This window comes from Cuculus canorus, chromosome 1 (genome assembly GCF_017976375.1).
Source record: "Cuculus canorus isolate bCucCan1 chromosome 1, bCucCan1.pri, whole genome shotgun sequence".
NCBI classification, from domain to species: Eukaryota; Metazoa; Chordata; class Aves; order Cuculiformes; family Cuculidae; genus Cuculus; species Cuculus canorus.
The window spans coordinates 156,036,168-156,062,238 of record NC_071401.1 but is presented as its reverse complement, the minus strand read 5'-3'; the positions used below and the strand labels follow the sequence as shown (position 1 = coordinate 156,062,238).

The following is a 26,071-nucleotide window of genomic DNA, read 5'->3' as shown; positions in this document are numbered from 1 at the left end:
CAAACAACACTTATTCTATGACTGGCGTAGGAATGGTGGGGGCAAAGATGAGACACTTACTGATAGTGGTGTGTGAGGTATTTTTGAAATACAATACGGAAGGCAGTTTTTAAACTTTTTTTGAAATTACATTTTCATCTCTGCCCGTTATAAACTTGGTTATATAACCCCGATATCTTTTTAATTAGAGAAATATGTTCTGAAAGAGGTTAGATTAATTTCCCTAGATTTAGAAAGATGAGTAAAAATATACTGAAGCATGATGAGTATTCGTCTAATAAATTTAGAAACTACAGCAAAATTAAAACTTTTTTGTTAAGAATGTTGCTCTGCAGATATACAAGAATTGGGGAAAAGAGGTTCTGTCTGTGCTGCATGCTTCGCCTGAGGTTAAGGAAGTAGGTAGAAACGGAGTTTGTGTTCCCTGAATCTTAAACCCATCCTTTTCACATAATCTGAACTATGCTATTCTTACACTGTTGTGCTCTGTGTCGTTTTTCTTTCTTTCCTGGCAGAGGAAATGTTTTCCAACCAATTTCATGCATTTTGCTGGACTGTATGAAGTATAGGAGAGTCGTCATGGATAGAGCACTTTGGAAAAAAAGTTATTAATGAACCTTCATTGTTATGGATTGGATCTCAGCCAGCTGCTTAGTGATTAAAGTTTAATTGCATGATGATTAGTTTTCATTAGTAAGCAATTAGCATTTAACAGCAGTCTTGTATTGCTAAAGCTATGGGCGAGCCTAAGTGGCTTGAGCCATGTTGAGAGGGGATGTAGGTGGAGATGTGGGCACAAAGTCATTTGGGGAATTATGGGAATGGGAATTCTGATGTTAGTTGCCCTCAACAAACTTGTTCGTGCTGCAGCATTGAGATAGGAGGGGGGAAATGGAGCAAGTGACCAAACCAGCCCAGCCCAGGCACAGGGCACAGAGACCGGCTGTGTGTTAGCCCTCACGTAGGGAGCTTTCAAAAATAGTCACCTTCCTCAAAGGGCCTTTTGAAGTTCTGAGTTGCTCTCACAGTAATGCTCGTTTTCATAGTCTTATCCCACTCCTTGCCACTACTAATGCTCTTTTTTTTTTCAGAATCTCCCTCTGGAACTTGATGAAATTGCCATTTTTACAGCGGTAGCAGACCATGATTGCTTTGTGCCACAGTGGGGTAGATTAGGGGAAAGATGAGGGCAGGGCAAGGGCTGGGGGAAGTGGAATAAGATGAGGGTAGAGGGAGGGAGGAATATAGCCAAAGGTCAAGGCTCCTTTGCTGATAAAGGTAGAAAAGAGCAAAGAGTGTCTCTTGTAAACCACTTCTGCTCCACTGAGGAGTCTGTTGTGAAGATGAAATATGGTGGTAATTTCAGACAGGCTAAGTTAGGGTTGTTAGAAGCCATTCTTCTCCCCGACATCTCCCATTCTTGCCAGCACTACTGCTCTGTGACTGAACCAAGTCAGGTAGCTGATCTAGCCAGCGAATTCTCCCCCTCCCCTCCTGCCTCCTTCCCTCATTTTATTTTATATGTTATTATTAACTATATATGTTATGTGTAGTTAATTTTTTGGCCCAATCAGCTTTCTTGACTTTTGGTGTCAGTACGGATACAGGGGAAATGCCCCAGCTAGGGATAGGAGTGGGGGCAGTGGGCTGTCCCAGTACAAACTGATGTCCTAAAACGATCTGGAAGTGAGTGGACCGGTCAAGAACATGACTTTTGATACAAAGCTATTCCAGAATGATATTCCTAATTATACAGACTAGTAAATTCAATAGAAGGTACACTTTTAAAATTTGTCTAAGGTGGTTCTCAGAGGTATATGGCTTTGTAGCATTTATTACTGATGTCACGTGCAACCATCTAGTTGTCCGGACATATGAAAAGGTGAGGGTGTTTATTATTACTATCGTGATCTAGAAGCACTAGGGACTGCATGTTCCCTCCCCTTATCTGCCCTGTTTTGCCAGCCAGAGTAACTGAAAGCAGGAATTTCTTTTCAGTTGAAAGGACTAAAATAGCTGCAGTTTCTTTTGAGAAATTCTAGTAGTGTTCAGGGTGCAACTTTAATCGGGTACATCTACTTAAGTTGTCTTCAGACTTGAGCTGTTGGTAAGAGTAAGCATAACGGTGTAGGACTTGGCGTGAAATACCAGCCCTACTCCAGACACTGACTGTGACGAGTGACAGAGCCTGCCCAGGGCTCTGCAGCTGCACTGCTTGTCAGTACCTGAGTTACCAGGGGTAAGAACAGATTATGTGTGTGTTTCTGAGGTCTGGTTGCACAGCCACTAGTAACATGGAATCATTAGCGTTGGAAAAGACCTCTAAGATCATCCATTGCAACTGTCAGCCCAATTCTATCGTGCCTACTAAACCATGTCCTAAAGTGCCTCATCTACATGTTTTTTTTAACATCTCCCAAAGATGGGAGGGTCCAAAACTGAACACAGGATTCAAGGTGCGGTCTCACCAGTGCCAAATACAGGGGCGTGATCACTTCCCTGGTCCTGCTGGCTACACCGTTTCTGATCCCAGCCGGGATGCTGTTGGCTGCTTTGGCCACCTGGGCACACTGATGGCTCTAGTTCTGATGGCTGTTGACCAGCACCCCCAGGTCCTTCTCTGCTGGGCAGCTTCACAGTCACGCTTCCCCAAGCCTGTTTTTTTTCCCCGTTTCTAGCTCCTTGCATATTTTCGTTTGATTTATGCTTAGGTCCCTTAGGTCTAACTCAGCTGTACCTTTGCCTTTTTGTCACAGCTTATCATTTCACAAAATGCCATTTTGTTGGTATTTTTCTCTATGTTGCTGTTAACTGCAGCTTTCCTTGCACTCCTGGCTTCTTTATTCTTACTGAGAACTCACACTTGCTAAGTTTCACAAAGTTATTGATGATTAAAGGAGACAGTTCAGCTTCATAAAAGGCTTACTACTAAGGAAGGGGAAAAAGGAGAGTGTTCTGGCATGAATCTCTGAAATGGGGACTTTCTGTAAAGGGCACTGCTGCTCAATGTGAAGCTTAAAAGGGGAGCAAAAAAAGGAGGGAATGGGGATGGGAGGGACGGGCAACTTCATGTACTTGAATTCAGGTTTGCAAGCTGTGAACTTAGCCTGTGCTGCTAAAAACTTCCTACAAGGCCTCTGACAAGTCAGTTAATTATTCTGTAGAGCAGGCTTTAAAATCACTTATTTGGTGACTATTAAGACAAATTTGTAGGGTGCTTTGAAAATTGAAATTACAGTATGTGTTTAAATTGTCACATGTTCTTAAATTACATTGGAAGATTAGGGAGCTGAGACAAGGTTGCATGTTTTAGTTGCACAATAGCTAAGGAGGAAGCTAAGTCTAAAATTTGTTCATGTTATTTAGAGTCAGGGCTCAGGAGACAATAAAAATGTTTTTGTGTTCACCTCATGTTGGTTTCTCTTTTCTTGTAGAAAGTTTAAATGCTGAAGTTCCTAACTTAAATGTATTGGGGCCATACGTAAATTCATTATTAAATTTAATTGTTAAATGTTTTCTGGGGGAATAACTCTTCAAGTTCAATCTAATCACTGGAATTTCAAGGTTGACATAGCGCATAACCCATGCTTTCCTCCCCAGAAAAGCAATTTATTTTTTTTTAGATGTTAATTTTAGGAAATTGTTTAGGTTAAATTAGAAAGATTGCAGGTACATAAAAGTATTTTGTGAGGTTTTAGTGCAGTCTGCACTCTTATGCTTAATTATTCCTCCTTTGAAGTGTCACATGTTATCATAGGGCAGAATAAGGATTCTTGAATGATGCCACATGGTCCCATTCCTCTGAGCAGAAACCTGCAGGGGCAGTTCCTGGGGAACAGAAGTTTTGAATCCCTACCAATAAATTCAGTTTTCTGGACAAACAGCTTCAAGGGTAATGCCAAAAGAAGTATTTTCTGAGTCTCTGAAGCTATCTAACAAAGAAGACTTTACTGCTGATTTACACTTCTGCTTTTGAGCTGTAGCCTTCCAAAGATGGAGGAATAAGGAATGAGGAGAGGGTGTGCCTGTATAAAGTAAATGAAAAACAAAACTGCCTATATTCTTCAGTTTCTGCCTGAGGTTAAAAAAGATTGAAATTTCTCTTTGATCTTGCACAGTGACTTATTTCTAGTAGTCTAGGGCAAATACCAAACCTTTTTATCTTAGCGTAGATCAATCTAGATTTATAAAAACTGAAGATGTGGCTTGCAAATAGTTAGATAATATTATTGCCTTTACCACAGTTCAGCAGTGTTATGTGCCCCAAAGATCTTCATCAGGTTCTTTTCCCTTCAGATGTGGGGAGAACTACACTGCTTCTTAATCCTTAGACAGAGGAAATTCTTTCCCGAGGAGAGCAACATTAAGTCTGTCCTTCAAGGAAACTACTGACACTTCCTTAGCTGCTGCGTAATCTCCAGCTGGAATGCCATCCGGCCTTGGACTTGAGCTGCTATTTATATTTGCTGCCACTTCTAAACTGCTTCTAGCTCATACAGAGCATTCCGATGTCGTGTGTCTCTGGCAAGTCTACTGACCCTAGATATTTTGGAATAAGTTCAGCTTAGTATTCATGCAAAGTATCTGTTGTTGTAATGGGCAGTTTAAGCAGCACGTTATGTCATTATGGTTTGTAGGTTTTTTCCTCTGATGATTGTTGAAGAGTGAAATAACGTAGGCCTCTCTCAACCTATTCTGGTTTTTGACTAGCAAACATTATTTTACATAGAGCACCTCCTCTGTACCTGAGGTCATTTCGTCAATGTGTGTTACTAATTTGTTTAGTTTTTCTTGACTGTAGTTGGTTATTTAGTGCTGTAGTTTATGACCTTGTATTTTCTCAGGTGTTTTTGACACTGTGTTACTTGACAGCTTATCACTAAAGAGAAATGTACTGACTTGCAGATGCTGCTTCTGCAGGCATTGCGCCTTTACCTCTCCTCTTGGATTTATTTCACCTGCTATTGTTGCTTATCTTCAGCTGCTTTTCCGGTAGCAACAGCCACCAGTGACCTCAGGAGTACTTGTGTGCACTTTGCTACTCCTTGTTTTAGCTCTGCCACCAACTGCTGGTTCCATGGCATTCTGGAGGAGCTGTCGTCGTCTTGTCATTCTCTCTTTAACAGTACTGAGTAGTATTTTTACTTGCTACTCTCTTTTTAGAGAGATTAGCTTTTCATTTTGCAGTAAGATGAGCGTTGTACCTTTTTTACCTGTTGTTACCTGCAGTGGAAAATACTTTAACTGCACAATATGAGCAGCCCTTTAGATGTTAATTAAAGAATTAGTATTCTTATTAATGAGTAAATGTCCATTGTGAATACTGTTACAAAAAAACAATGTTTCTAAACTCTCATTTTAGCATACATACTTCTTTCACATTTGTCTGCCAGCCTCTTCTTTTCTTACACCTCAAACATAAGTCACTCGTCATTATTTTATCTGCCTTCATTCTGCTGCTTTTTTCAGTGTCAAGAACTTATGATCCACTTCCAATCAGCGCACCCTGGCTAACTCTATAATTTTCTAAATGAAGTGCCTCGCTTTCAAAACCCTACACGTTTGTCTTTGTTTTCCTTTACGCATTTCTTCAAAGCCCTTCTTGTCTTGGGATTTCTGCTGAACAATTGGATATGCTTTGCCTCCTGCTGTGATGGACTCTGCCCAACACTGCTGGCTCAGCCTCACCATTCGTGTTTCATCCCTTTGCATCCACCAACGCTTTGTTCTGTATTACCAAAGTGTCTTGCACAGTGGGGCTCTGTTTATGATGAGGGCTTGCGCAGGTTAGTACAAATAATGACAAATGGTTTATTTCTGTCCAGTGTTACGAGTCTTCGAGTAGTTTGCAGGGGTGGATGTGCACTGCACCCTTTTCCCTGCCAGGTTACATAGGTATTTAATAGCCTGTCAGAATCTTTCCTGTTTACAGTTTACCTTGCTCAAAAGCGTTTCCTTATGTTTGAGCCTTTACAAAGGGATCTTTTTTTTCTCTTGAATCTTCTTCCGCTAATAACATAGTGATTGTGTCCTTCATGAACTGTACCTTTAGAGTGGGGAGGGCTTAGTAAATACTAAGCATGGTCTCGTTTTCTTTCTTTCACTAGAGAAAAAAAGAGTTCTGTCATGCGGTTGAAACCTCTTGAAAACAAATTCCTCGAGTTGAGTTTGTTGCATTTGCTTGCTTAGATCAGCTTTTTCCTTTTTGTTACTCCAGTTTTTTCCATTCAAAGGTGTTGCTTTACAAGGGAGAGCTTTTGGTAATGATTTAATTTATCCAAAACTTCTTCCCTTACGGTGGTGATGTTGCTTTGTTTTAAGGCAACTGCATGCCTTTGTTTTACGCTGCACTTGGTAGATCATGTGCTAAATGGAAACTCACCGTATATTTGGATATTTCCTGTAATCAGTACCAAAGATTGTCAGGAAAGAAATGTGGTACTGGCAGAGAAATCCAACTGGAATAAATGCTCTCTCCTGCCGACTGTGCTGTTTCTCAGCTCTGTATGTCCTTATCACATAATCACTGCTTGAAAATTTGAATTTCTTTTTCGTCTTTTAAGTCTGCTCTTCTGTCTTTCAGACCTTTTTAAAACTAAATTGCAGTTATTGTTGCACATTTAATTCCTCAAATGAATAGCTAAGATAACGTAAACTGTATAATTTTTCTGCTTGACTCGCATAGCTTAGCAGATTCAAATCCCTATACTTGTAAGTGTTGTCTGAAACATTTCTCTCATTCAGGGTGGCTCTTTGTCATCAAAAAGATGTATGCATTTCTTGTCTTCTTGGACTTGGTAGTCTATGTATTACTTTAATATTCTTCTTAAAATATGAAATGGCTACAAAGGCACATACTTAGCCTTGTTAATTTGAAATTAAACATGCTTTTCCATTACCATTTCAAGTTACTAGTTCTTTGTCAGTTTTGTCTAATCTGTTTTAGTTAACCGTCAGTTTACTCTTGAAGTATTTAGCCTCTATTCTGATTCAGTTATGCTCAGTCCTCCTTTCAGGCAGTTTTTTTTTTCCTCCTTCTATTGTTGGAGAGGCGGGGAGGGTTCATCCTCCTTCATGACTTTCTCAGCGTTTCCCCAGTCTCATCTCCCAGAGTACGTTCATGCACATTTAAGTCTTTGATCACTCCCCCGAGTGAATGAAGCACTTAGGCTTCTATGGAGCACTGAACATGAATTTATCACTGAGATCAAATTTCAGCCCTTTTATAGATAGCATTACAAACTGGCTCAGCCTTCCTGTTCTTAAGCTAAGACTGAAGAATCTTAAAACCTTGTAACCTACAGTACAATTTCTAAGTGCCTGCGTTCTTTTCAATATCATTGGGAGGGGATTCTGTACATTCTGGAATTTCACAATGTAATCTCTTGGCCTACAAAAGAACTGCAGTTCTGAACAGGTGCAAAAATATGTTTTGTTGCAGTGTCCTGTCTCCAGCAATGGCCACGGACAGTTGTCTTCACAGTTGTGTAATAAACTGGACACCTACAGACTGCTGCTTATATATTTTATCCCTCCTTTCAGCAATCACAGCTTTAGTGAAGTTGCTTTCGCATCACTGTGTTCAACAGGCAGCGGCAGATCTATCCTTGACAAATTTGTCTAGTCTGGTTTTGAGCTTGCTTATCTTTTGGCCAGTGCAGCATTCTTTGGCAATGACTTTTATAGTTTAATTATTTGTTCTGTGTGGGGAAAAAAACAGATTTGCTTTAAATTTAAATCTGTTCTTCACTCTTCCTTCTTGGAAATGGCTAAGGACCATTCTGTGCTGCACACCGTATTTGATTTTGTAGATCTCAATCCCTCTGCAGTTACCTGTTTTCTAAAACACTTTGTCTCTTCTCCTATGGCAGCTCTTTGGCTTCCTAGTTATTCCTATAGTCTGTGTTTAAATTTTTAAAGTTATCTGTAGTTTTCCTTGATTAACAGAGTCACCAGAACCAGACACAGTATGAAGATAGACATATCCAAGAGTAACAGACAGACATGATGAAGATTTGTGTTTCATTATCAATTTCTTTTCCTGATAACTTCTTACATTCTGGCTGTCTCTTTTTGAGGTTGCAGGGACTGCGTGATGTTTCTGTCTAGGGTGACAACTGATGCTTTCCCGTGCGTAGCAAATGCTAATTTAGCGTCTGTCATCATGTATATGCATAGGTGAAAATATTTTCCCTGTGTGTATCGCTTTGCCTTAACAACACTAATTTTCATCTCCATTTTATCATATGGTTATCTGGGATTGTGAGATGATTTTCCATCGCTCTAGCAACAATTTGAGATCTGACTACCTTGGTTAATTTTACAGACTTCACAAGTTTTCATAGCTTATTGTTCCCCTTCTATTTGAGAGTCTCTATAAGCACAGTTGAAGAGCATAAGTGTCTGCGGAGGACCTTAGAAATTTCTGCTGGCAAACTGTTCCTTGTCAAAACTAACAATTTGTTTCTGTTCTTGTTACTTTCTCTTTTTCCTTTGAGTTCAGGGAAATAGAACTCTCTGTTCTTCATTTCAAGTGCTTCTGTTGTACTTTAATCAGTTTTGTATGCGTTGAATATGATTTCCCTTTCTGAATGCATTTTTCAGTTCTTGTATTTCTTCTATTGTGTTTTTTTTTCCACGCCATCCATTTTGAGCTGCAGCTCCCCTTTGTGCTTCAGCAACCCATGCAACATTGCAGATCTGACTTTTTACTGTTTCCTAATGCAGCTTTGTTAATAGAGCATCTTCCAGATCATTGATTTGGCATTTGCTGAAATCTTGAAATCTAAATGTGCCTTATTGGCTCAAAGAGATCTGCCCAATTGTACTTCAGTGACTGTTTTCCTTTCGTATTGCTTGATTTGCTTGCTACAGGGGTGTGTCGTCATTGGCATGAGGGACCATCCAATAACGCAAGTTTAAAGGCTTTTTATCTTTTTATTTGTGGGGTTCATTTTTGTCAAACCACAACAATTTTTCCAATATTCTGCGCAGGGATTTTGGAGAACTTAAATTGACAGGAAATGGGAACTACTAATCCTGTACCCTTCAGTACTGGTTGTTATCTCAAGCCCCAGTTGCACAGGCAAATCTTTTCATTACGTGGTATCTGCACATTGGACTGGAAGTGCTGTTTTCCTCCTGTTTCCTGAAAATGTATTCCCACTCTGCTCTTCTTTCACCTCAATACCTTCTTGCAGCGGGCTCCCAGAGTCACTTATTCTTTTCCCCCATAGCAAACAGTACAGATATTTTTGTGTGTTTTAGTTTTCCTGGTAGCTTGTTGGACCAAGTTGTCTCTCTGCACCCTGCTTTGCAGAAAAGAAAACACGGCTGCCTGCTGTGCTCCTCTTGCCCTTTTGCCTGGATATTAAACCTGAGCCTCTGCTTAGCTTGCCAACTGTTTAATCAGAAATAGTCAGAAGGCCCTCCTTCCTAATATTGCAGCTGACTCTGAAATCCTCATTATCTTACATCTGCATTTGTGCAGTGCAATTATACAGCAGCAATTATTTTCCTAAAAGCTTATAATTTAAGCAGACGAAGGAGAGAGCATGAAAAATGCATCTAGAAATGTAAAGTTAAGACTTATACCTGTGTAATTCATGCCACAGATATTTCGGGTTTTGCTTGCTTTTCCTTTTTTAGTAACTTTCAGTTATTGCATTCCATTTTATTACATTTATGCATTCTTAGCACTGATAAACAAGAAGGGGAAAACAAGGAGATTCCTAGAAAGCAAAGCAGAGGAAAAGGGAAAAAAACAGACAGCAAAGGAAAAACTGGTGCTCTGAAGAGAGGTAGTTAGAATGAGGCCCAAGTGTGAGGCACAGGTGGGCAAACTGAACGAAACAATCAGTCCACAAAAAAAAGACTCTGGGTTATAGAGAGTAGTGAGTAAGATACAGTTGTATTTGTTGTGGGTGTCCTTGCTTAAACTGCTTTGGTAATTCTTCCACAACAAAGATAGTGGAGGAATCATCTAAAGATGCCTTGTTTTAGTGCCAGGCAGAAGCAGTTCATTTGTGCTTCTCAGCAACTGTCCCTGCTGCTGCCCACAATATGTTGGGAGGGGTGGTCTGGTGGCTTCGGTCCTCCCACCAGCAAAACCCTGTCCACTGTGGGATTCCAGTACTCCTAGACAAAGACATTATCTCTGTCAGTGCAGAGGCAAAGGGAAGATGAAGATGTGTGTTTCACTTGAGCAGCTTGGGGCGCTTCTTTTCATAAGTCTAAGAGCTTGTGCTTGATTGGGAGGAGGAAGGTCGGAACACCGATGTGGAGTTGGATTCAATTCTGAGAGAGGCGAATAACGGTATTCAAAGCCCTCTATTTATTACATTTCATAGAATCATAGAACGGTTTGTGTTGGAAAGAACCTTTAAAGCCCATCCAGTTCTAAACCCCCAGCTGTGGGCAGGAACACCTCCCACCAGACCAGGCTGCTCAAGGGGGCATCCACAACTTTCCTGGGGAACCTTTGCCAGTGTCTCACCACCCTCATTGTGAAGAATTCCTTCCTAACGTCTAATCTAAATCTAACCCCTTCCAATTTAAAGCCATTCCCCCTCGTCCTATCATGCCCTTGTAAAAAGTCCCTCCCAGCTTTCATGTAGCCCCTTCGTGTACTGGAAGCAGCTATAAGGCTTGGAACCTCCTCTTGTCCAGGGTGAATCCCAACTCTCAGCCTGTCATAGCAGAGGTGCTCCAGTCCTCTGATCATCTTTGTGCCTCCTCTGGACCCATTCCAACAGTTCTATGTCCTTCTTGTCTCGGGAATTCCAGAACTGGGCTCCTGGTGGGGTCTCACAATGGTGGAGTCGAGGGGCAGAATCACCTCCCTTTACTGGCTGTCCACGCTTCTTTTGATGCAGTCCAGGATACATTTAGCAAAGTGTGCTGTCAGAAGAGTTGACTCTCATAGTAATGAAGGAATACAAATTGCAGGAGGGATAAAAAAAACCAGCAACAACATTAAAGCAAAGGGAACAGAGCTGGTATTTTGAAAGAGTCAGAGCAGCTCTGCTGCCGCTCTGATAGCTGTCCCTGTACTCTTCACACTTCCAGGTTGGGTGTTACTTCATTGTGGTAGACAGAGAATGATGAGCTGTGGTGAGGAAGAAATGGGCTGCTAATAGCGTGGAGAGGTAGAGACAATGTATCTGGCTTTAATACTATTGATAATTTAGTTCAAGGAATGAAGTGTCTCTTCTAAATGGCACTTTTCAGTCTCTCTAGCCTATTCTAAGTGAGATGTATGTGCCTTGTGGCCAGAGATGAATTGTGGAGATAGGACTTCTGAATCAGTCTTTGCTGTGTGGTCTTTTTTTTTTCCTTCTTCTTCTTTCCCCGCCCCCCCCCCCCCTTTTTTTTTTCTGTTTTCTTTTTTAATTAAAGCCAGGATTTGATTAGGTGCCTGGCAGTGATTACTGTCCACTGGCACCTCCCACTGGGAGCACACTCCAAGTACCAGCCTTCAGCTCTTTCAAGCAGGGGAGGTTAAGCAGGCTGCTTACTGAGCGAAAGGAATTTCTCTTCCCATGAGAGCCTGAGTGCTGTTTCCCTGGCTAAAAATGCTATAATTCCTTTACAAGTGACAAGCAGGCTGCTACCATCTGCTGGTGAAGGGCTGCAGGATGGTGGGTTTGGGTGAAAATTTGCTTATGGACCAAAGAGAACAATTAGTGGTCATTAAGTCCAATTCCCACATTTCCTGTATGAAGCTCCCTGATTTTGTTTTGGTTTAGAGTGTTTTCTAATTGTAGTGTGCGTCTTTTATATTCTTTTTGTTTTGAAACATAAATGCCTGAGATAAGGGTTCTAACCAAAGCCACAAAAAGTACCAGCAGGAACTCTGCATCTTTTTATCCTTTAAGGAACGGCAGTGATGTCTTGCAAAAGAAGACTGAGACCATCCAGAATTTTTTTAATCACTTTATTCTGTCTTTCTAGAAACACCTGAATATATTTGGAAACCACATGGCATTACATGATGATAGTCTTTTTCAAAGATAAAATGATAGACTCCAAGTTGTTTTGGAACCATACAGCTTTGTAGGGTGTCTGCTTTATTCAGTCACTCTGTGGTGTGTCAAGAAGGGAGAACTCAAAAGAAAAGAGTAGTCATTGTGTATGTGGTTCCCCCAGCTTCCCCTGAAAGAAGCAGATGGTCAGGGTTCCCAGGAGGTAGAAGAAATGGGGCCATTAGACTGTCAGTGGCTTGTGAAAAGCAGAAGCATCTGCCAAAATGAGACTTGTTCAGCAGCAGGGGAGCCAGCAGCAGCAGATGATCTCTGCCTTGAGCAGTCAATGGTATTGTAGTCCACTGGGGAATTGCTGTTGTGGGTGTAGCTGCAGGTAACCTTGGTAATAATCTAGTTGGTCTGGCAGGCTAAAAAAAGGGAAATGAAGCTTGATGCTCATGCTCCAGCATCTTAACTACCCGCTTTCTGGGTCTAATCAGTCCTAACTACAACCAATTTGAAAGTATTCTGTGCCTATTCTCAGCTGAGCAGCACTACGGGCACACTTAAAATCCATCAAAATGCGCCTTGCTTTTCTGCTGCAAGTTTCAGAATAGCAAGATGAACCATGCTAGACGCAACAAAGAATAAGTTCAAAGACTGAATTAACATTTGGAAAAGCATGAAAAATTTTGCTAGGGGTCTTCTTGTTTCCAGTTGTGTCACACAGCACGCTCTTTTAAGACATGCCTTTCTAGTTTTAAGCAATATTTTACACAGCTGCAGTTTAATCTCTGCTGCTGTAGTTCTTATGCTCTTATTGACTGCTCTGAACAGGACATGGTGTTCCAGGGAAGAATGACCTCCTATGTTGCAGCAGGGTGACTGTACTTCAAAGACAAGATAAAGTGGCCAGGACAGAATGCCTCTGAGGAACAAAACTAGAAAATCATATCTGTGTTCAAAAAGAATAGTCAATTTGGGTTCTGTCCTGTTAGAATAATTAATCTCAGTCAGCCACATCTACAAGCGAGAATAAAGCATACAGGTAAAGAGCTCTGGTTCAAAACTCCTCCAGCTGCATTTTGTGAATACTTGGCGTGGGCAAATCTGGGACTATTGCCAGCACATAATATTCTTGTAGGGTTGACTAGCCAGGAAAAGACATTTTCTATATGTGAAACTTGGTTTTACTCCCAGGAGAGAGTGAATTACATTGCAGTTTGGCCACAGGTCCATCGTTTTTGATGTGCATTTAAATATTGGTTAGTTTTTTAGGGACTTTTACTTTTGGAAACCAGCGCTCGTGTTCTGACAGGAAAAAATAAACTGCTTGGGTGTCTGTCTCTAAGCCTCGAGGACACTTTTCTTACATCATAAACACTGCAGTAGTTTGTCATGATACACATTCACTGCTTGGAAGACAGACACGATTTAATAGGGAGCACTGAAGATCAGGCTCAGGATGCCTTGGCGTATCAGAAAAGAGAAGGCAGTACTCAAGACTGCAGTTGTAGATGTCATGAGAACTGATGTCTCACAAGCTTTTCTGTTAGTTGCATCTTCTTTGATTTGGAGAGGGACACCTGGTTTATGGCTGGAGCTAGTCTTGCTTTCATCCTCATTCAATCATTTAAATACAAACTGTAGTCATCTCTGCATGGCGTAGAGATGTGGAGCAATGTGGTCCAGCTGACGTGGCCATCTTGGCATATGAGCCTCCCCATGCGTTTGTCCAGCGCCAGGTGCGCTGCTGGTTTGAGGACATCTGTTCTACGTACTGTACAGGTGTAGCTTGCTGGTAGAGTTAATCGAGCATGTGCCATTTGACACTAGCTTTTCCGATAGAAAAAGAGGTTTTATATGATGTCATCATCTCTCTTTGTGCAGTTGGTGACCAAAGGTGACTTCTTATAGCCTAAACTGAAGGTGAAATGTACCAATTTATACAAGGCCTTATTGTGGTGGTGGTGTTCATCAGCAAACCCAAAATTCCTGTATTTAAGCATAACTCAAAAATTAATGTAGGTAATTTTTTCTGTCAGTAGTTTATTTTAATTTTTAAATAATAGTGGTCTCAGCCCACGGTGTTTTCAGCCAGATATGCCTTGTTTTTTCTTTCTAGAAGGAAAAAAATGTCAGCCTTTCATCAGGATTTTCGGTTAGTTAATAAAAATCAGTTACTGTATCCATTCAAGAAATAAAGTTGCTGTCTAAATGAGATGCATAATAGGCCTATTCTTCAGGGCATGCCTTAAGTCATTCAGGATGACGTAAACAGGTTAGCGACTTTCATAGAATCGCTAGGTTGGAAGAGACCTTTGAGATCATTGAGTCCAATCATACCTGTCCACTACTAGACCATATCCCTGAGCACCTCATCTACCCATCTTTTAAACACCTCCAGGGATGGGGACTCAACCAACTCCCTGAGCAGCCTCAGCCAGTGCCTGAGGGCCCTGACAGTGAAGAAGTTTTTCCTGATGTCTAATATGATCCTCCCCAGGCACAACTTGAAGCCATTCCCTCTCATCCTGTCACTGGGGAGAAGAGGCCAACACTCACCTTGCTACAACTTCCTTTCAGGTAGTTGTGGGCGGTGATAAAGTCTCCCCTCAGCCTCCTCTTCTCCAGGCTAAATAACCCCAGCATTTTAAATCAGCTCTTCCCCAGCACCAAGGTCAGACTGACATGCCTGCAGTTCCCTGGATCCTCCCTCCAGACTTTCTTGTAAATGGGCATAACATTTGCCAACCTCCAGTCAAGTGGAACTTCTGCAGTCAACCAGGACCATTGGTAGATAATGGAAAGGGGTTTGGTGAACACCTCTGCCAGCTCCCTCAATACCCTTAGGTGGATCCCACCTGGCCCTGTAGACTTGTGAACATCTAATTGGCTGAGTGGGTCTCTAATCCCCTTGGATCATTGGAGCTTTGTTCTGCTTTCCCTCCCCATCTTCTGGCCCAGGAGGCTGAGTACCCAGAGAACATCTGACCTTACTGTTAAAGACTGAGGCAAAGAAGACATGAAGTACCCCAGCCTTATCCTCATCCTTTGTCACTGTTATTCCCCCTGCATCCAGTAAAGGGAGGAGATTCTCCTTGCCCCTCCTTTTGTTGTTACTATAGTTGTAGAAACTTTGCTGTCTTTCACAGAATTGACCAATTTAAGTTTTAGTTGGGCTTTAGCCCTTCTGATTTTCTCTATGCGTGATCTCATTTCATCCTTGTAGTCCTCTTGAGACTTGAGTTCTCCTTTCTTTCTGCTGCACTCACATCTGTCTGACAGTACAGTTAAATACGTCATTGACCAGTTGAGATAATAGGATTTAAGAAAATCAAATGTGGTCATCAGAGGAGTCTCACTACTTAGAAAATAAACGTATGGTCATCTTGCTAGCACTGCAGGCCTTTCTTCTGGACATGTGCCATTTCTGTGATGGTGAGGTATTTTCCCTTTATAGCATCTTCTGCTCCCCGTAAACCTTTTTTGGTCGCTTACAAAAAAATGTTCAACTTGGCCTTGATCTTCTTGGACTGCTAATGATAATGAAAATTACTTCTGTGCTAATGGTATCTTGTAAATCATTCCTTGTGCTCATTCTCATTTTAAAGCAGCTGTAGGTTCAAAAAAGCTCTTTTCCTACATTTTTAACACTGATGTCATTGTCAAGTACTGAAACATGGAATCATAGAATAGTTTGGGTTGGAAGGGACCTTAAAGATCATCCAGTTCCAACCCCCCTGCCATGGGCAGGGACACCTCCCACCAGACCAGGCTGCTCAAGGCCCCATTCAACCTGGTCTTGAACACCTCCAGGGACAGGGCATCCACAGCTTCCCTGGGCAACTTATGCCAGTGCCTCACCACCCTCATTGTGAAGAAATTCCTCCTTATGTCTAGTCTAAATCTGCCCTTCTGCTGTTTATAACCATTTCCCCTCGTCCTATCACTACAAGCTTTTGTGAACAGCCCCTCCACAGCTTTCTTCAGGTATTGGAAGGTTGCTATAGGCCAGTGCAACAGATTTGAGAAGTGTTTCAGGGTCTTCCTGAATGGTTGCTTTGAATATTTGGTATCTTTTGCCTGGTTAGCTGAAAAGTTGAAAAGTTTGTTGTTTCAAAGAGCCTGTGCTGTTGCCTGTTTGAAAAGCCTTTTTTTGTATGGTATGGAAAGATACCGTCTAACATTGCGATACCCAAGAAATCTGTGCTGGAATGTTGTTGATACAATTCCCAGAAAAAGATGGGTATTTGGAAAGATAATTGAAGTCTTCATTACTGTTTCTTGGTTTTCCTTTCAGAAATGTTCCCATTGCCAGGAACCAGGAGCCACCTTAGGCTGCTACAACAAAGGCTGCTCCTTCCGATACCATTACCCATGTGCCATCGATGCAGGTAAGAGCAGATTGCTTGCTAACCGTATTTCTTGCTTATTCAAAACATACAATACTAAATAATTCCAAGGACTTTATAAATTATTCCCTGTCCGTTTCTCTCCTGCTATGAAAATACAATAATATAAATGGTGATCAGTGTCACCAGATAAACAGTGTACAATAGCGTGTTGGGACAAGATGATACTGGAAGTGAAAAAACAGTCTACCTGGGAGTGCAGAAAAAGCTTGCTTTGGGGATATAAAGCTACAGTGACTAAAATTTGGCTGCAGTATGAGAACTGACCACTCTTTTCTTGTGAAAAACAGAAACCCTTTGTTTAAAGGGTGCAAATAACTAGAAAGCTGTTTCCATTTTCAGTGTTAGCTCCCATAGACAGTCATAGTGGTGATTTCAAGTGCAAAGTGTTTGTAGAATCATCAGTACCAGTTGCAGCACAACCTTCCTTCTCCCTTCTTAGAAGCATTTCAGCCAGTCTCTGGGGTAGGTCCAATCTGTGTCATTAGACAAGCTAATGGTTTGCATGGTATTGTCTCCAGTTGTGAGCCTGGGGTTGAGAGTTGTCATTTTGTTTTCATGGAGATAAACTTTGTTTTGCATAAAAAAAGCACGGCTCAGAACTATTCCTGTCCTATGTTACTCACTTGTCCTGTCATACAAAAGGTCTCCTCTCAGCCTTCTTTTCCCCAGGTGAAAGAGCCACAGTTCCCTCAGTTGCTCCTCATAAGATTTGTTCTCCAGCCCCTTTACCAGCCTCGTTGCCCTTCTCTGGACATGTTCCAGTAGCTCAAGGTCTTTCTGTAGTCAGGACCCAAACCTGAACACAGGATTCAAGGTGCAGCCTCACCAGCACTGGGTACAAAGGGACAATCAGTTCCTTAGTTCTGCTGGCCATAATCCTTTTGATACAAGCCAGGGTGCTGTTGGCCACCTGGGCACACTGCTGGCTCATGTTCAGCCGCTGTTGACCAATACTCCTAGGTCCTTCTCTGCCAGGCAGCTTTCCAGCCACTCTTCCCCAAGCCTGCAGCGCAGCACGGGGTTTTTGTGTCCCAAGTGCAGGACTTGACACTTGGCCTTGTTGAACCTCATGCAGCTGGTCTCAGCCTATTGATCCAGCCTGTCCGGATCCCACTGTAGAGCCTGTTATAGTTATGTTACAATATTGGAAGTAGGTATGCTCATTTCTGAATGACTGCATTGCGCCTCTTACTGTGAAATCCCCCCCTACTGGAGTACCGCATTTTGTTCTAACAGAAATGGTTTTAATGAAATTAATATTGCAGTGGAATATTAATAGTACTGCAGCGTAGATGGAGAATTCTTGATTTTCCATGGCATAAGATATTAAAGAAATGTTATTCAGGTTGCAAAAATCACACACTCAAAAAAAATTGCCAGAAATGAGGGTGTCCATGTAACTTTAATTTCAGCCTCTTATGAATGTATCTTACAACACAGTGATTGCCTTATTAGAAGGCTGACGTCTTTTTCCGTAAGGCCCAACTTCAACCTGTAGGATTAAAGGGTACTCGTTCATGAACATGTGTTGTCCTCACTAATTCTGTATTTTATTTACTGCATACAATTCTGTCTATGTTCTGAGAGTAGAACTGTGGGATTTTCTGTGACGTTCATCTCTGTCATGCCCAAGAGTTTCAGGCACACTAGCAAACTTATTATTTACAGTACATTTGAGAGAGAGGATCAGCAGATTTGTGTTCCCATTGTGTTTAGTAATTTTTTTTCTGCCCTTTATCACAAAAAAACCCAAAATACATTACAGTGAATGTTGCCAACAGTTTGGGGTGCTAATTTGAATTCTTGTGCTACTGGATAGTCTGTAGCCTTCTCTGTGTTCTGTAGCACATGGGTATCAAAATTAAAATATTGTCCTTTTTCTTCAGATGTACCTTCCTTACTAATTCTGCTCCACTTCAGCAAATGCGGTAGGATCTTCCAGATGACAATTTTACTCAACAATTGTGACTGATTTCCAAGAGCAGGTTCTGTGTCGTGGATGGAAGAGGCAGTGTCTTCTACAAAAAGTAGTATATTATCATATTATTTAGCCCATATTAAATGTAACGCATCTGCTGTGTAGTATGGAGAAGTGGGCTATGTTAAATTTGGCTTTTCCTTGCATTTGTCTTGACTTTGCAACCTTTGAGTTTTTTTTTCGTTAGAGTAGCTTTTTGTGTTCAGGTTCCAAGGCTATCCTTACTTCATTTGTTTTTAATTTTCTTATGCAATATCATGTCCTATGGCCACCTGTCAGAGTGCAGCTTTCAAAGCTGACTTCACTCCTTTGAGTAACATGTCAGTAATAAATCGCAAGCCCCTTAGTGGGCCAGAGCTGCTCCAAGATGGGATAGTGTGACTGAGAGTTTCACAAACATGTTTATGTGATAGTGGAACAGTGGTATAACCGGTGAATCTTGGGTTTCATTCCAGCAAGAATATGGTTTAGGGAGAACAAAGGCTTCTCTGTGTTTCTTTATACATTTTCCCTTCTGTTTCTTCCTCTTCGGTCTGTATGTGTCTGATATGATCTCCACTCCGGTTCTTCATGACAGCCACAGACTCTTTATCTAGTTGGTATCAAATTTCTCTTCTCAAATTTCTTATTGCAGTCTTTTTGTAAGACACAAATCTCCTTACTCTTTTCCAGCTTTTCCTTTGCCCAGTTTTTAGCTGTCATTCTGGCTTCTTGCTCTGATTTGATTCTCCTAACTTAGCTCTTTGTCATACTTAACCCTACTAGTCCCAATTTGTTCTTGTATATTGCCCTTGGTCTTCTTCACCTTCCAGTGCCTTATCCAGCTATTATAGTTCTTGTTCTCCAGTCTTCTGGCAGAATCAGTCCTGATTTAGTCTTGGCCTCCTTCTGCTAGCACTCATTCTTAATTCCCTGCTCCTAACTTCTGCTAGCACTAGTCTTATCGTCCTGTTAGCTTCCACTCTCTCCAGATCCAGATTGCCTTTCTGAATAACATTTTCATTTCTGCTGCCTTCTGGGTCAGTGCATCCAATTTTGCAGTTTTGAAATGGCCACCTTCTTTCTTCTAGCTGCCCAAGCCTTAAAATGTCCCCAACAGCGTCATTGCTTTTTCATGTGGTGCTTAAATCTGAGGCCAGAACTTCAGTTATGGTAAAGACCTCACCCCCAAACAGAAGTATAATTTGGTGGAATTTTCGAAACCTAGCAACTAAAATCCCCATTAGTCCTTTCAAAGAGTTCTATTTGCTGTTTTGGTGGTGAGCTGGCAAGGGGACACCTTTGCTAAAATTCAGGTCCTACTGAAAAATCGAGATGTTAAGGCTTTTCAGAGAAAATTCGCTGAGATATTTAAGAGGGGCAGAATAATATTTTTTCCCAAGAAGGAAGTTGTCAGACTGCTTCAGCTGAAGTTTTCAACCAAAACAAATAAAAAAAGCCCAGCTTGAAGTAGAATCTCAGCATTCAAAATTTCAGCCTGACGGTATGACAGTAGAATACCTTGTTTGCAGTTACTTTTGTCTGTGGGTGTGATCAAACTGTCTTAATCCATAGCTACTCTTCCAGTAAGTCTGTAGCAAAGAAAGAAGCAAGCTATATGGAGTAAGGTTTGATATTCATTTATGCTCAAGCAGAAAATGTAGGCTTTCTTGAGAAGCAAATGGGCATTCTTTCTTTTTCCTCAGCCTGTTGCCTGCCTGTAAACCCTTTTTATTGGTTATTCAATGCTGCTGTCTTTCCTGCAGTGAATCAGATTACAGATATTTCTCAAGTTGCTTGAGCTCTGTGGTAGTTTCATTTGAAGTCGACCACCCTGCTTTGAAGGGTGGTGCCACCTTGCTTTATTGAGAATCTAGGACAGATCCGTTCCAAATCTTCAGAAGTTTATGCTGACATTTACAAGGGTTCTCAGGCTTTGGTAAATGTATGACTGGGTTTGGGTCTTTGAAAGAAAGATCAGAAAACATGTCGTGGTGTGTATGTCGAGTCATAAGCGCTTGGTGTCTGACTGTGTTACTGCAGCATCTCTGGAAGTGACCGTGCCTTAGCTGGGATGAAGTATGCATGTTGTACTCCTCGGCAGCTGCACCGTGAGCATGTTTTTACCTTTGCACTGGTGTGGATTGGAAGACAGTACCCTGTCAGTTACTGTGGCTCATTTGAAAGGCAGTACGTTTTTCATAAAGGTCAGGAGGGTGAAATTTCTCAAAACCACTGCAAGGTACTTGCAGCACGGAAGGCTGGCCCTGCGGTGTGACCTGGGGCTCTGGCTTCTGCGCCAGTGGTCGGCTTCCAGTCCCACCCTGGTGAGGAGCCAGGTTTTGCACTGCTGTAGCTAATTGGCTGCTATGCAAGGCACGTGGCTTTGTAAGCTGCCAGTTCGTGCATATGGATGCTTTTATAGAGCCTAATTCAGCCTTCCTTTTAATCTCCTTTCATACAAAGCAATCTTTGGCAGTATAGGGTGCGAGAGAACTGAATTCCTCCTAGCTATTTGCATAAAAATCAAGATCAGTAGTGCCACTTAAGTAATTTTTATATGGAAATTATTTCTGTGGTTAACATTGTGTTTGGCTTTCGTCCGTCCAAATTTATGAAGAGCCTCTGATGTCTCAAGATAACTTAGTCCTAGGGATGTCTCCATGGAAACAGGATCTTTGTTTTCTGAAATTTTGTATACTCGCCCTCTGCTTGTTCCTCCCCACCTGGAGCCAGATCCTGAGTGTTGCAGCACACTTGTCGTTGTCCTCTCCACAACATGTATTGTAGGCAGTTTCACACACAAACGATATTTGACTGTAAATTAGGAAAAAAACCTAGCAGCAAAAAATAAAATGAATTTTCAGAGAACAGAAATCCTGTGTCTTCACAAGCATCGTTAAAGATGAGTAACAAGCAGAACACAGAGGGTGAGACAAAGTGTGAAGCTTGCAGAAGAATAATTGCTTCTATTAAAAATGTTTTAGGTTTTCCCTGACTGCTTTATGGAGAAAAATCTGTACAAACAAGGACGAGCTCAGTTCTTTTTCCCTTTCTGCCACAATGAACTGATCATAGCTGTGTGTCTGGTCACTTCATGATAAATTGTAACTTGCAATATAAAGTACTTGGAACTGCTAACTGAAATCCAGGCCAGGTTTGTGATGATGAACAAGTTTTGCCTTATTGGTATTCAGCTGACTTTCTGCAGCAAGCTGAAGGAATTTTTTATAGTTGTCCCTTAAGAGAAAGAAAAAAATTGCTATTAATTGGACCTGCTATTAGTATTTGCAACAAAAATGCCAACCTTGGTGAATAATTGAGCTCCATGTGCAGATCAGGTATGAGGTACGGGGTTTGTGACACCTCTTCCCGATCCTTGTACAATCTTTGTTTCTGATGTGCTAAGCTAGGGTAGCACATTCATTGCCAACGTTGGGCTTCCAAGAAAGAAGAGAACTCCATCCTGTTCTAACATATTGTGTATGGTTTTGATGATTGCTCTCTATATTTTTGATGATTGCTGTATTATGCAGTGATAATTCATGCTGGAGTCTGAATGTACAATTCCTGCCCTTATAATGAGACATTTATTTCCTGTTATTTGCTAATGTTGCATTTGAAATCATCATTATCTGTGACACGATTAAGGGTTTTACTCCCTTTTGCTAAAACCTTTCAACTAACTTAGCCTATTGCACGCTCTTTCCCTTTCAGGCCAGAGGCATTCGTGTTGAAACGAGCATTTCATAGCAGAGGGAGGATGCTGTGCCAAAGCCTGGGTATCTAGAAAGCTTTTCCCTCAAGCTTTAGTTGCTGTCTCCTGCTGTCTGCTAAACTCTTCCAGCAGATTGAAACAGCAGGTAGCGATGGTTATGCTACGTACTTAAGAGCATTTTAAATCAGCACATTTTATTTACCATAGTGCTTCTCTACTTGCTACCTATTTGGGTAGGTTGGAGCAGACAGGAGGTCATCAGCACCTTCCTGAATTATCCTGGTGTCGTCACACCGAGGTGGGTGACTGTGCTTGGACCTGCTGAGGTGGTGATGGTGCTCGGTCAGGCTGCTGTGAGGTGGTTGGAAAGAACACTGTCAGAAGTCTGGGGGCGTTGAGAGGCAACCCTGCGGTTCAAGGTGCTGAGAGGAGGCAGCTGAATTCCCTTGGGAGAGTGCTGCTTTTTAACTTGGCTGTGAGGGTGAAAAACAAGGTATGTGGAAGGCAGCGAGCTGGCAGGTGATGCTACTGGTGTGGGCATAGCACTGAAGATCTGGGAGCTGCCACCTCACATCCCTTAGAGGCATCGTCTGGGAGGGAGGGGGTGAAAAGAAGCAATACTTATACTGGTGGTGCCACTAAAGAAAGGCTCTTCAAATTACTCTACTGCTTAATTTGTTCCTAAATAAGCAATTCTATGTAAGTACCCCACTTTCTGTTGTAGGTTTAAATCATTAATTGAACTATTTCTTAGTTCATAGAAGCTTCACATATACGAAGCACAGAAGTTGATCCGATAGTAGCATATGAGTGACCTGATTGCCAGGCATAGTGTCAAAGTGTAAACTGATTGCTGAGGCTTGGGATTGCAAATAAACTGTCACATATGCTCATACCTAGAGACGCGTACCCCTTGTCCCCCTGATGCTGGCAGGGCCTTGGGGTGAGGAAGAAAGGCAACGATATTCCTAGGAAGTATAAAGCAGGGATCATCTCTTCAGATTAGATGAACGTGTCCGTCTTCCTTGTGCTGTAGCAAGGAGAGCTGTGAGAGCTGAAGAGGGTTCAGATATAGGATTTGTAAACTTGCTGTTGTGATTCTTACTCTACACAGAGGATCAGGGAGACTGGGTGTGCCTGGACTTGGCTGGGCGATCCAGGTGACATTGTTGCTTGGGATGCTGAGTAATTTATTTGTGAAAACTTTGGGGAAAGGATGAACCTGCTAAGAAGAGTATTCCTATATCTTTGAGTGAAAAATATGTACTTGTGACGCAAGATTACACGTGTTATATTATTCAAGTTGCTTTTATTAAAAAAAGTAATAAATTGCTGTCTTCTCCTCCTCTAGATTGTTTACTAAACGAAGAGAATTTCTCAGTGAGGTGCCCCAAGCACAAGGTAAGAATCCTCTCCTGGATTAGGCCTGTTTTTTACTGCCCTCTTCTGGTGTCTAAACTTGGATTAATGATTTTATACCTGGATAACATCTGTAGTCAGAGGTACTTAATTTTTCTGCGACATGTGCTTGTGGTATATTCTGGGGGCAAACATCGACTTGAGAAGAATACAAAGAGTTTAAGAAGATAAATGGAGGGTTTTGCCCTATCTGCTCAGTTGTTCTTTAGATCCTTGATGGCTCTTAAGAAAGGCCAGCTTAATTTCCTGTCTTCGGTGATAGAATCAGTACATTGCCTGCTGTTTCTGTGCAAGTGCTACCTTGAAACTGGCAGTGTCTTTTTTTACTTGGATTTACTGAGGATACAAAATGAGGAAGAAAAATGGCTCGGGGAAAAGTTTTAACCTGTTTTTTGAAACATTTAAGATTATGTCATGAATCAGCATAGTGATGAACCTGAAACACCTTGTTCTAGTTCAGTGGTAGTAACTAGGCTGATTCCTACCAGCCTTCAATGTGTCTGTGCAGTTGTTCTGTAGATCTGTGACCCTTTAGAAGACCTATCATCATTCTCAGATTGGAGATGGATTCAGCGTACTGCTTCTTGCCTAGGGCTTGGGCATCCTTAACTGAATGTCCCTGGAGCCTGCAAACAGCGGTGCTGAGAGCTGGATGGATGTTTCTCTGTCCGTGTGGAAAGAGAAGATGAGGCAGGGAGTACATTCTCTCTTGTACACCTAAACAATGTGATACGGTGCTGGGAATAGCTCTCCCAGCCCATAAAGGGGAATACTTCTCTGGGAGGCCATGGAGGTCGACAAGTTTTACGTGCTCAGAAGTATCCCAAAAAATGGCTATTCTTGTGGCCAGTTGGATATAATAGGAATTGTGCAAGAGTGCAGATAGTTTGTGCTGGAGAAATGATAATAGGGAAGAGCTGTGCTGCTTTTTAGCAGGGATTAGTCTCCATTTAGTCCTTGTCTGTGTATCTCTTCTCTGCCTAGAATTAGACTGACATCTGGTGGTCTTTTGTCTTCACAGATTAAAGATAATCTGTCTTTTGTAAACATATAAGAATTAGTCTCATGTTCCTTCCTGGATGTTCTACCACAATACAATGTATTTATACACACATATTTAAAATGTGCTGGAAGATTCTGGGGCATTCAGGCTGTTATCCCGAGCTGGCCTACTTTTCATCATAGAAAAGAAAATAAATTATTCTGCACAATTGTGGAATAATGTTGAAAATGTACAGCGAGCTTAAATTGATCTGTTTACATGACACGAACCTGCAGATCTTGCCAAGCGAAAACGGCAAGGATGAGCTCCCCTAACTGTAGGATGCAGCTACTCCAGTGCCACCCTCTGCCCGACTATGAATGGTTGACTAAAGAGGGATAGGAAGGTTATGTCTTTGAAGGCTGTTTTAGTTTTGCTGCCCGTTGCCCTAAGTGTAACAGGGAAACACGGTGTTACAGCTTTTCATAGCTGTCTTGGGTCCCGGCTGCTGTGTGTGAGCACCTGCAGTGATGGCACTCAGAGTGTGAAAGGAAACAACCATTTTACAGAATCTATCTTCCCAGAGAAGATACTGAGCAAGCACATTGGTTTCTGAAGTAATCTTGGGGTATGAGAGGGGAAAACAGCCAATTAAGTTGGTAAAGGTGCTTCATAAGGCAATACGGATTTTATTCAAAACCATCCCACTGCAGATCATTTTCTGTGTTGTGTCGAAAATGGAAATTCCACACCAGCAGTCTTTTTGGCACTGAAGTTTATTGTCCTTTGCTTAGCAAGGAGATGAACCACTTGTTTGAAGTCAAGCAGAGTTCCCTTTGCTTGGCTGGGACTCTGTCCTTGGCCTTGTGGTTCACTGGTCATTATTGGCTTGTTATAAACCCTTCTGCAGGGCAAAATATAGGATCAACCTGCTCCTGCCATTGTAGTGGCTGGAAGGAGGAGTTCCAGCCAGTTGCAAGGCAGGGACCAGAAGGCTGAAAACCATTGCTTTAGAATGACTGGAGAACAAATTGCATCAATTTTTTGCATGATATGAGCAATAGAGAAGAAGAAAGGCTTCAGATTAGACCGTTTAAAACTAGGCTTTTAGGTAACACCAGTTTGACATCAGTAGCTAATTAGTAGCTGTCTAATACCTCATTCTGTTCTGTGGTTAATGGGTGGAAGAACCCGCTAACTTGATGAATCTGCTAATGCGGAGTAAGTTCCCCAGCAAAGTGCCTCTTATCCTTTTTCAGTCCATGCCTCACGTTAGTAAATACACCTCATCATAATAAGTGGCTCCTGGAGAGCAAAGGTGCTTCTTGCCTCATTAACTGCACTTGACACTTCAGGCATAAGCAAGCTAAGTCCAGAGGGACTGCTCCTGCCTTTCCCTGTGTTCCCCAGTGAGCTTTCCCATTTCCTTCTGTCAGCATTGATGCTTCAACCATCCATGTCCTGAATGTGCTACGTTTGCAAAGTAGCAGCTTTTATCACAGGGAAGATGCTGGCTGAAAACTAATCATCTTTAGAAGGGTTTGCTTCCTCTCGCAAACCCAACGAGCTGTGTGTCAGCATCACAGTGAGCGCTGTTGTAACAGGACAGGTGAT

The 26,071-nt window shown here is 41.8% G+C and overlaps 1 protein-coding gene across 6 annotated transcripts in view; it reads left to right on the top strand.

The window, feature by feature from the left end:
* The window catches only part of TCF20 (transcription factor 20), a 123,959-nt gene that overhangs the window by 91,332 nt on the left and 6,556 nt on the right, over nucleotides 1–26,071 (top strand). For all 6 annotated transcript variants that reach the window (XM_054061178.1, XM_054061193.1, XM_054061206.1 and 3 more), the window contains 2 exons: nucleotides 16,267–16,360; nucleotides 23,408–23,457. In XM_054061178.1, the coding sequence (XP_053917153.1) occupies nucleotides 16,267–16,360; nucleotides 23,408–23,457 (144 nt within the window). The remainder of the gene's footprint in view (nucleotides 1–16,266; nucleotides 16,361–23,407; nucleotides 23,458–26,071) is intronic.